The 12,133-nt window shown below is 43.9% G+C and overlaps 1 protein-coding gene across 1 annotated transcript in view; it reads left to right on the forward strand.

The window, feature by feature from the left end:
• LOC145400537 (uncharacterized) overlaps positions 1–12,133 on the forward strand; it is a 53,639-nt gene that overhangs the window by 3,829 nt on the left and 37,677 nt on the right. The window contains exon 2 of the mRNA XM_080273058.1: positions 5,855–6,061. Within this exon, the coding sequence (XP_080129184.1) occupies positions 5,855–6,061 (207 nt within the window). The remainder of the gene's footprint in view (positions 1–5,854; positions 6,062–12,133) is intronic.

Below are 12,133 nucleotides of genomic sequence, written 5' to 3' on the forward strand. Positions count from 1 at the left end.
TGCTGAGAATGGCCGTATTAGGTGCATGTTTCTGCCACCTAATACGACTGCTCTCATTCAACCAATGGACCAAGGAGTGATCGTGGCAACAAAGCGCCTGTACCGTCGGAAGTTCCTGGACGAGGTGATGGTGGTTCTCGAGGGACGAGGACGAGCGCAGGGAAGGACGTGACACTCGAGGCAAGCGGACTTTGGAAAACCTTCGCCGCTACAACAGCAAGTCTGCGCTGTACAACTGGGCTAGTGCAGGGTAGGAAGTCTCTGTGAAAACTCTGAAAATGGTTGGTCTCGTCTGCTTCTCGGAACAGATGTGGAGTACGATTTCCTAGGGTTTGACGTGGATGACTTCCATGCACGGCTACGTACGCACGGCGACGATGTTGATGTGGACGATGTTCGTGAGTGGTTGACGACGACGAGGGCGATCCTGGGTATCAGACATTGTCTGATATCGAGATCGTGCCTCTCGGTTGCTGGTGTCAGTCCTGAACTTGAAGATTCCGACGACGAAGGCGATGATGATGCAGACTCCGCCCAGCAGGACACTACTCCAGCCATCCCCAAGCTGAGCGCACTCCGGGAACATCTAGAGTTCGTCCTAGACTACCTGGAACACCCGGACTGCGACAGGGAGATGGGGCCCTTGGGACTCGTGGAGGAAGTGCGTGCTTTCCGGCAGCGCATCATCAATCGCCAGAATCGTCGGGTCCTTGCGCCAGTCAACGATTGACAGTTTTTTCAGGCCCGTGACCCCCGCTGTGCCAAGCCCTGGTTCCACTCCGTTGCCTCCCCAAGACAGGCCCTCATGCTCCGAGCCACAGCCCAGCACATCAGCTACAGTGGAGTCACCGCTCGACGTGAGTTTGCGGCTGTCTTCAGAGTCTTCTGTAGTCGGTACGCCATCACCACTACCCACCGATGCACCCCTTGGACGCCTGCCAGTGATACTCTCGGGCTCTGACAGTGAATAAACAGCAAGAACTTCTCCACTAGACCACACGGGAATTTTGAGTGTTGTGCAGTGAAAAAACGGTGTGTTGTGTTAAGGTTTTCAAGTTGGGAGAAAAGACTAAGTAGAAAAGAAATTTAACGTAACTAACCTTCTTTGTTTTGGCTTTGGAAACTTAAAAAACTTGGGAAAAGTTAATGTGCAACACTTAAATTTAATGGAACATTATTTGGACTAAAGTGAACACTGTGAAAAGAACGGACTTCTGTGTGTTAGTGACTAAGTTCAGTGCAAGACTTCAGGAAGAGTGTAGTGCAAGTGCTTCAGGAAATCGTTCTTACTGTCAGAGTCCGAGAGGAGGCGGTTATTCATCGAGGTGGCCAGGGACTTGCTGTAAGTAGCCAAAATGTTTCATGTTGTACTATTTTCCATACTATATTTACCAGAATGTTTCATATTGTATTTTTTCCCATACTATATTTACCAGAAAGTGTCATACTGTACTTCTTTCCATACTAAACTTACCTCATGCATGTGCAGTAGGAATGTGTTTTTCAGAGTTCGGTTAGGTTAGGTTCGGTTAGAGTCCATAAGTACCAGAATGTTTATTAATGTATGAACATACTTCTAAACCCACATTTTATGTGTCTATTGCATTTATTTCAGTCATTTATGTGCCTTATTGGTGTGATTTGGGTGTTAAATAGGTGCTATGCATGTCCGGAGGGAGTTGTATAGGTGTTTCTCTGTGTTAGGGTCCGTAAGTACAAGTCCATAAGCTGGGGCCCAATATCCGGACAAAACCAATATCCGAACCTACCGATGGCTCTATTGATCCGGATATTGGAGTGATTACTGTATATACAGTATAATGAGTAGGTTCATGGAATGTGGGAAGTTTGAGGGGAAGAGCAGGGGAAGTTGTTGAGGAATTCAGTAGGAGGTGGGTGGATGTGGCATGTTTGCAGGAAGTCCGGTACAGGGGTGGATCAGCCAGAAAGATTGTTGGGAAGGATTGCTGCTATAAGTTGTTTTGGTAGGGAGGGACAGACGGATATGGGGGTGTGGGTGTGTTGCTTAAGGAGAAATGGGTGGAATATGTTATGAATGTTATGAGAGTAAGCGATAGGCTATTGGTAGTGAAAATTTTGTTCAGGGGAATGATGACTGCAATTATCTCGGCATATGCTCCACAGGCAGGTTTGGATGAGGTGGAGAAGGATAGATTTTGGGATGACTTTTTGCGTGTGGTAGGTGGTATGGAGGATGGTGAAATAGTGGTTTTGGGAGGGAACTTAAATGGTCATCAAGGTGAAGCAGCTCATGGTTATGAAGGAGTGCATGGGGGATGTGCGTATGGTATAAGGAATGCAGAAGGGGAAAGGATACTCGAGTTTAGGGAGGCAAGGAACATGATTGTGTGCAACACACATTTTAGGAAAAGAGAGAGTAGGTTAATTACGTAAGAGTCTGAGGGAAATAGCATTCAGATAGATTATTATTTGATCAGTGGATATATGTGGATTGACTGAAACTAAATGGGATGGTGAAAGGGTGAGAGAATGGAAATATGGTTTAGGTATATGTGCGGGAGTCAATGAAAATGAGAGGGCAAGAGAGGGAGTATGTCTGATGATAAGCAAGAAATGGAAGGAGAATATAAGAGAGTATGGAACAGTGGGTGCAAGGATTGTATGGGTGAGGATGAAAGTAGGTATACAAGCGTGGGCGATTGTATGTGTGTATGCCCCGACAGAGGATCGAGTGGCAAGAGTGAAAGATGAGTTTTGGGCGAGTGTAGAAGCGTGTATGGACAAGTTTGAGAGGAGCAAGAGAGTGCTGTTGATTGGAGACATGAATGGCAAAGTTGGGAATGTACGAGTGGTTGGTCAGTGGGGTGTGCCAGCTGACGTAGATGGGAATGGACGTGCTTTGGTGGACATCTGTGCTTGTAAGGGGTTGGCAATAGCCAACACCTACTTTCGGCATAAGATGATCCACCGGTATACATGGAGAGTAATGAGGAGGATGGATGGTGAACTTGTTGAATGAAAGACAATGATAGACTGACGAAGAGAGTGTATGTGAGTGAGGTGGAGGGGGGAAGAGGGAGGGGGAGGCCGAGGATGAGATGGAGGGATGGGGTGGAGAGGTATATGAGAGAGGGGGGTGTGAGTTGGGAGCAGGGCAGTGAGATGGCGGGGGACAGGGCGACTTGGAGGCGATTTGTTTGTGGCCACCCCAAACGGGATTGAGGCGTCTGGCAATAGATAGATAGATAGATCATTAAACTTCTGCCAAAAGAGAGACTGACACAAACAAAACAAGTGCTTGGCAAAAACTAAGTATACCTGTATATCCAACATTTCAGGAGGCAAGAATTAATTCAGCTTTGTAGCAGCTTCATTAGAAATGACAAAAAGTGTACTGTATATAAGTGCCAGGTATTCAAAATTAAGGCTTCGTTTTGGGGGAAATAAAACAACGAGAGCAATGAATTCTCCTTTGTTATAATTTTGTTACAAAGCTTTTTCAGTACCGTACATCAGTAGTGTATGATGGTATTTTGCCACATTGGTTCTCACATCATCTATCTATCTATCTATCTATATACCTAGGCTGCTTCCCCCAAGGAAAGGGAGGTAGCCGAGACAGGACGACACACTCCCCATTTACTCATCCATTCTAACACATTCATTCGCATCTTAGCCCCAAAGGGGAGAACGGACAGATCCTCACCGCACCACACCGCATAAGGGTCAACTGCGCAATGCAATCAGTGACATCTGCAGCAGGGCCCAACAGCAGTACTGGTTTACCCCTGCCACATCATAACAGACCCATCCCCTTACCCGCACCTGACCTGACTAGCTGATCAGACCAAATGCGGGAGAATATCCCCTCAGGGCTGCGTCATCACTTAATCATTCACAATTTCTCTCCATTTATTTCTGTCACGCACAGCCACTCTTCCTTGCTCAACAGACATCCCTCTCGCATCCAGCGCTCTCTTTACACTGTCCATCTATCCTATTCGTGGTCTTCCTCTCAGCCTTACACCTCTCACATCAGATCTAGTTATCTTTTTCACATCAACAGAGAAAAATTGCGGTAATTGAACTTGTGCTTGGGACAGAGAAGCTGTTAACACTGAGAGACATCTGGTGGCAAATGATTTCCAGAAGTCTCCCATTGTGGATGACCTGATGGATGAAAATGGTCTCCCTCATAATTCATCAATAATGTCATCAGTAATTATAGCTCGGTAATGGATGGGATTTGGACCCCCCCCCCCTTTTTTTTTTTTTTTTTTTTTTTTTAAGAATTGTCTCATCCTACACTTTCTAAAGCTAGACCCTTTCTGCCCAAGACACCTTATATATGTAGGTTTTATTCTCGGTTAAAATGACCTGGTCTGATTTCCCCCAACTGGCATTGACTTAAATTGCCCTAGTCGGTTGTATCAAAGTTTCAAGTATGTTTTGGGATGATTTAGTATAATTTCTATGGGTAAATAACCTCATTTTTCTCTTTGAAGGTTGGGTTGAAGCAGGGATATGTCATGTCTCCATGGTCGTTCAATCTGTACATGGATGGGGTAATAAAAGAGGTACAAGGTAGGGTAGTGGATGTTGGAGTGGCCCTGGTGAGAGAAGGTAGTGTTTGGAAACTCTCTGTATTGTTGTTTGCAGATGATACTGTGTTGTTGAGTGAAGACGAAGGGGAGCTGCAAGGCTTGGTGGATGAGTTTGGGAGAGTGTGTAAGAAACGGAATCTAAAGGTGAATGTAGGGAAGAGTAAAGTGATGGTCTTTGAGAGAGGTGAAGTCAGTGAATGCACAGCGAGGTTGGATAGTGAGGAATTGGCAAATGTGAGTATGTTTAAGTACTTGGGTATTGTGATGAGTAAGGATGGAAGTTTGGAGGGTGAAGTGCTTGAAAGGGTACAGCAGGGAAGAAAGGTTGCTGGTTCCTTGAAAGCAGTGATAAGAAACAGGGAAGTGAGCATGGAAGTGAAAAAGTTACTGCATGACAGTATTGTGATACTAAGTCTAACATATGGAAGTGAAGCTTGGATGTTGTTAGAAGGGCACAAGTCAAGAGAGAGAGCAGTGGAAATGAGTTATTTAAGAGGAGCCTGTGGAGTCACATGGAGAGACAGGCTGACAAATGAGGATATAAAGGAGCGTTGTGGTGTTGATCTGGATGTGATAGGAAGCGTTAGGAGGAATACACTGAGGTGGTTTGGCCATGTGGAGAGAATGGAGGGTGAAAGTGATGAAGAGAGTGTATGTGAGTGAAGTGGAGGGGGGGAGAGGCTGAGGATGAGATGGAGGGATGGGGTGGAGAGGTATATGAGAGAGGGGGATGTGAGTTGGGAGCAGGGCAGGTGAAATGGCGAGGGACTGGGCGATGTGGAGGCGATATGTTTGTGGCCACTGCGAACGGAATTGAGGCGTCTGGCAGTAGATAGATAGAAATAATTTCATCTCATTTTAATCAAGAAGATTCTAATGTCTGGATATGTTGTGGGGCATTACAGTGGGCATTTAGACAATGCCGTGGTTAAATTATGTCTGTGGGGGCCCTTTTAGATAGGTTTTCATTATTCATGGGGGTGTCTGTTCCCTAATACATACAAAAAATGTGGAGTAACTGTGAATACTGTACCAAAATAAATGTTTATTCTGCCATCATAGGTAACACATCTAACACAGTCCTGTGTCCACATTTATGTTAGTGCTTAAGTAGCATGATTTTTTGAAAGGGGTGTACAGTACCTGCTTTGGACTAGCCAGACACATTTCTGCAAAACCTTGCAAGTGGAACCTCTCTGTATTTATGCTGCTAATATACCATTAGGTCTACTGTCTTGATATGTTGACATTTTCTTGTTGCATTTCAGGCAGACCACATTCGGTAACATCAGAAGTTGTAATATATGATGACCATGGGCGAACTGCAATCTTCACCAGTCCTAGGAAGAAGACTAGAGTGCTGAGCTCAAGTAGCTACACAGTAGTAACTGAGGCAACTAAGAGTTGGTCAAGGGACGAAGTAAGTCACAGAAGGGACAGAGATGGAGTTAGCAGAAGGGAAAGAGATGAGACAAACAGTTGGAGAGAGAGAGAAACTGGTAATACCAGGAGAGAGAAGGAAGAAACAAGGGAAAGAGAAAATAGTGGAGGTAATAGTAGTAAGTATGAGGAGGAGGACAGAGATAGAAGAAAGTGGCATATGTCCCACATAGACACCAAAAGCAAGGGGAAGGCAGACATCAGTAAGAGAGCAAGAGAGAAAAAAACTAAGAGTGACAAGACCAAAGGGGGCTGTCATTCTCATTACCAGCGTTGTAAAAAGGTCTCCAGTTCTGATTCTTCGAGTGAGTCCAGCAGTTGCAGTTGCTCCAGCAGTAGTGATGAAAGTGAAGATAATTCACCTGCTGTGCTAATCAGAGGAAAAGGTTAGTACTGTACAGTTATGACTTCAAAACATGGGGTTTGATATAGTTAGCCTTCCTTAATACTGTCAGTATCAAGAGATTTTCCCCATCCTGCGTTGTCCCATGAGGAGCATAGGAGCCTTGAACTAGGCAAATTGGTCCTGACATTTAAGATGAGAGTGACCAGCCTCACTCAACCCTGAGTGGCATTACGTGAGCAATAAACCCCAACCAACCCTTGAATATAGACCTTCACCTACTCAATCCGATTGGAGCGCCGTAATTACCCACTAAACCACCAGGTGCCAAAATTTGGTTATATGGTTACCACCCAGCATAATAATGGTTTCCTGGTGTACAGGAAACCATTTGGCTTGTCACCCACAGGCATAAGGAAGAGGAAAGAATGAATGAAAGAAAGACAGAAGAGGGAGTGTATAGGCACCTGTAGGCAGAAGGACGAGGAAAGAATGAAGGAAAGAACGACAGAAGAGGATGGAAGGAAAGACGGGTGGAGGAGAGGAAAGGGCACTACATCGAGTGAGTGGATGGTGAGATCGTAATGGGGGATATGAATGGAAGAGTAAATGTAGAAAAGAGTAAAGTGATGGTTACTGAGAAAGTGACTCCCAGTGTGATGTTACAGTGAATGGAGAGGGACTGGAAATGGTGAGAGAATTCAAATACTTGTGTACAGTGATTGAAAAGGGAGGAATTTTTGCAAAAGAAGTGGAAAGTAGAGTGACACAAGGAAGGAAAGTAGCTGGTGCAATGAAGGCCTTGATATGAAACGGAGGCTTGAGTGTTGCAGCTGCAGGAGACTTACATGAAGGAGTTTTAATGCCAACTTTAACATATGGATGTGAGACTATGGCGTGGCATGAAAATGAAAACTCAAGAGTGAGAGCAGTGGAGATGGGTCTGCTGAGGAATGTATGTGGAGTACAGAGAGTGGATAGGATACTAAATAATGTGATTCGTGAAAGATGTGAAGTGAGGAGGTCTGTGGGCACCAGAATAGAAGAGAGTGTACCAAGATGGTATGGTCCTGTGGAAAGGATGGATAACAATAGATTGCTGAAAAAGGTATATCAGAGTGAATATGAAGGAGGGAGGAGACAAGGTAGGCCAAGGAGAAGGTGGAGGGATATGATGGATGAGTGTGTGAGGAAGAGAGATTTGGAAGTTGCTGAGGCTAGGGGACTGACAAGAGATTGAGTTGGCTAGATGAATATTGTGAGGAGAAGCACATGATCAGGGATTTGGCACCCCTTTTTAATGTGACAGCGTCCGGATTGACTCTGTCAGATACATTTATGTGAAGCTACAGAATGTGGTGAATGTTTTTGGGATATCAGATAGAGCCAGGACTCCAAGGACTTGAATGGTGATTGAATGGACGCATGGCCCATTGGATTGGGCAAATTAGGGCTGTCTGGACGTTGTTACTCCTCACCCTGCCGTAGGGTGGGAAAGGAGGTCCGGATGATGATGATGATGATGATGATGGTAACAATAATAACCAATACGGTACATAGATTGAAGAAGTTCGTTTAGATATACAATAACAATTTCCTAGAACTTCTTGTAAATGGAATAATTTTTAAAATTATTGTGGCGACAAAGGGAAAGGTGCATTATCAAAAAACAGTCTTGCTATTACCCATCCATCATTTCATTTGGAAATAATTAACAAAATGGAAATCTTTTCTAAGGACTTTTCATAGGCATACAATTATGTGTATACAGTCGACCCTTGCTGTAGTAGTAGTAATAGTAGTAGTAGTTCCTTAGGCAGTCTGGCCGAACAGCCCCAAGTCCCCAAGGAAGGCCATGGCCGAGACTGGGCTTTCCCACAGAGCTCTCAAGGAGTGTATGTTGTGTTGTTGGCGCAGGCAGTTGTGTGCAGTGCAGTCTTTCATAATGTGCTTAATAATATGGGTTGCTGTATTGCATCCTGGATAGGCATCAGCAACAGATTCATCCAGCCTCTTCTGATAACTCAGGAGGGCTGGATGATGCCCATATCTCAGCCTTGCCAGGTGGACCCTGTCCTTACAAGGGAGGTAGGATTCAAAAGGGTGGATATCAGGAGGCTGTGTATGCAGATGTGTATTGTCTTTGAGTGGCTGAATGGAGCAGCGAGTGATTTGAGCATGGATGTGCTTCTGGATGCTGGTTTGAGGCAGGCAAGGGAGGAGAGATGACAGTATTTGTGTATGAATCGTGTGCTGGGTGTTGTTTTGATGTTCCTTGGTGTGTTTTTTTTTTCTTAATCTGTTAATGGGAGTGTTTCAGACCCTTGAAACTTGTGGGATTGGATTTGGTTTAGGAGAACTGAGGAGTTCCGTTTTTCTTGCTTAACCCCTAGAGGATACGCAATTCGATTGACCGAACTTCCCTGAAAACGTGTACAGTAAGCTCGCCCCGAACACGTTCTCGCCAAATGCGCTCGCAATTATACGCGGTTAGTGCTGGGATATGTATAAGACAATGTAAGATTAAAGAACCATTACGAAAACTATAAATTTACGCAAGAGAGGCCTTTGAAAGGCCAAATCCTCGAACATCAGCTCAGCACGCACGGTATGTTTTGATCACGTGATGTGATTCGCTGTACTGTTTTTCCTCAGTGCTGTATTTGTAAGTTAAATATTTACAGTACTGTTCTGGTAAGTTTATGTGCAAGTTAAAGTATTATTAAATAACGTTCAAGTAAGAAATAAAGTCTCATAACCAGTTTTCTGATAGACGTCAGAATATTACCTTTTTTATTTGTTTGTTAAATATTTGCTGTACTGCTTTTCCATAGTACTGTATTTGTAAGTTAAATATTTACTATTCTGGTATGCACTTGTAAGTTAAAGCACTTAAAGAAAGTTAAAGCATTAAATAAAGCCTTGTAGCCAGTTAACCTGATTTATAGATTACACACGATCGGTGGGTTCCAAGACAATTTGCCATCTTGTCAATTCCCCGTCAAAACTTGGACAATTCACCGTCAGGACAATTCGCACCCGGGATGATTCCCCGTCATTCTATAAATATACTTATATTAATTAATCAATACTTGTATAAATATACTTATTATTAATTAATCAATACTTTAATAACTATCTTTCAGGGGGATCCATCAAAGTCTATGTTGTCTTGTTATTATTGTGACGGCGAACTGGCTTGACAGCGAATAGTCCCAAAACCATTTTGCTCCCAAGACTCCCTAAACATGGTATTTTGCTATCATCTGCCATTGGTAATCAATATGAAGCACTTTAAGTGATTAGAAGATTTATTTAATGTTATAACTTACAAATACAGTACTGCACAGCAAAACTTCGACATACAAATACGTAAACACAAGGCAACATTCCGATGCCAATTGGTTTCAGCATTGGAATGTTGCCTTGTGTTTACGTATTTGTATGTCGAAGTTTTGCTGTGCAGTACTGTATTTGTAAGTTATAACATTAAATAAACCTTCTAACCACTTGAAGTGCTTCATATTGATTACCAATGGCAGATAACAGCAAAAGACCACGTTTAGGAGATCTAGGGAGCAAAATGAGGAGTAGTTAAAACTTATGCGGTTTTGCGCTGAACGTGCCACATTAGGAACGAAACCCACGCATTGGGGGCGAGCTTGCTGTATGTGGAGCCGATTATTCAACTCTTACAGAAGTAAAAAGTTTTATGCCCATGGCTTAGAGCTTGAATTTACACACCTTATGCCACAAACCAGAGCATTTTAGATCAACTGGCTCATGAGCGAGTAAAAGCAGAGTTGAAAAAAGTTACCCTTCCAGGCGGTGCGACTCCAGTTTTCTATGCGCTCCCACCCTATCGCCCCCTCATTCCTCCCCTCCCATTACCTTCCTCACCCACTCCCATCACCCCCCCCTCTACCCCCCTCCCCCTACCCCCACCTGTTAGAATTTTCAGGAGAAATTGAAAGATGAGTGGAATGCAATGAAAGATCAGGAAAATGGCCGTGTGAAGGAGGATTGGCAGTTTAAGAGTGCTGTTGTGGGACATGCGGAAGGGGTGTGTGGTGTGAGACGTGGGTGGTGGTGTAAGAAAAGAGAGTGAATGGTGGTGTGAGGAAGTAAGTATGGCTGTGGCTGAGAAGAGATGTGCATATGAAGTGTGGCTGCAGAGGAAGGATGAGGTGTCATATGAGAGGTATAAGGAAAAGAGGAATAGGACGAGAAAGGCTGTGCGTGATGCTGAAGTGGCAGCAAATAAGAGGTGGGGTAGGAGTTGACTGAGAATTTTCAACAGAATAAGAAAATGTTTTAGCAGGAGGTGAAAAGGGTGCGAAAGGGAGAGTCTGGGAAGGAAGAGCGAGTAAGAGCAGAGGATGGAAGGATGTTAATTGAGATGGATGGAGTAAGAAAGAGATGGGCAGAGTATTTTGAAAGATTGTTAAATGTAGAGGAGGAAAGGGTGCCTGATATCCTTGCAGATGGAAGGGTGCAAGGAATAAATGTGTTGGGAGGGTTGAATGATTCTTTGCTCATGAAGGAGGAAGTGCAGGAGGCTGTAAAGGAGATGAAAAACAGGAAAGCTGCAGGTATGGATGGGTGTGCTGTGGAATGCCTGAAGGGTGGTGGAGTGACTGTTGTTGACTGGTTAGTAAGATTGTTGAATGCGTGCTTTGTGAAAGGTATGGTACCAGTTGACTGGGCAAGTGCTTGTGTGGTCCCATTGTATAAAGGCAGGGGTGATAAGTATGAATGTACTAGCTTTAGGGGTATAAGTCTGTTGAGTGTTGTAGGTAAGGTGTATGGTAGAGTGTTAATTAAGAGAGTTAGAGAGGGTACAAAGGGAGTGATTGGTGATGAGCAGTGTGACTTTAGGAGAGGGATGGGATGTGTGGATCAGGTATTTGCTGTGAGACAAGTGGGTGAAAAGTATTTAGTGAAAGGCAAGGATGTGTTTTGGGCTGTCATGGATTTAGAGAAAATGTGTGATAGAATTGATAGGGAGGCTTTGTGGACTGTTTTAAGATTGTATGGACTTGATGGTAGGTTACTAAAAGGAGTGAAAAGTTTTTATGTAAATAGTAGAGCGTGTGTAAGAGTGGGAAATACTGTGAGTGATTGGTTTCCCGTGAGAGTGGGGCTGCGGCAGGGATTTGCGATGTTGCCTTGGTTGTTTAATATTTATATGGACGGTGTTGTAAGGGAGGTGAATGCAAGAGTTTTAGGTGGAGGTCTGAGTCTGGTGAATGTTGATGGTAGAGAGTGCAGTCTGAAGCAGCTGATGTTTGCAGATGATACTGCACTGGTGGCTAATTCAGAGGAGAGATTGAAACAGTTGGTAGAGGAGTTTGGAAGGGTATGTGAAAGGAGGAAATTGAAAGTAAATAAGAGTAAAGTGATGAAGTGTATGAGGTCAGTAGAGGGTAGGAGGATGAATATTGTTTTGAATGGTGAGTTGCTTGAGAAGGTAGTTTTAAGTATTTAGGGTCACATGTTGCTGTGGATGGAAGAATAGATGAAGAAGTGAAGTTTAGAATAAATGAAGTAGGAAAGGTGCTGGGAGGATTGAAAAAAGTGTTTAGATGTCGTAACCTTAGAATGGATGTAAAAAGAAGGCTGTATGAGGGTGTTGTGGTACTGACTGCATTATATGGGGCTGAAACATGGAATATGGGTGTAGCACAGAGGAAAAGTTTGATTGTAATGGAGATGAGGTGTCAGAGGAATATGTGTGGAGTGACGCATATGGAACGAGTGAGAA

Source organism: Coenobita brevimanus, chromosome 52 (genome assembly GCF_032717465.1).
Source record: "Coenobita brevimanus isolate Jiangsu-jjx chromosome 52, ASM3271746v2, whole genome shotgun sequence".
Taxonomy (NCBI): Eukaryota; Metazoa; Arthropoda; class Malacostraca; order Decapoda; family Coenobitidae; genus Coenobita; species Coenobita brevimanus.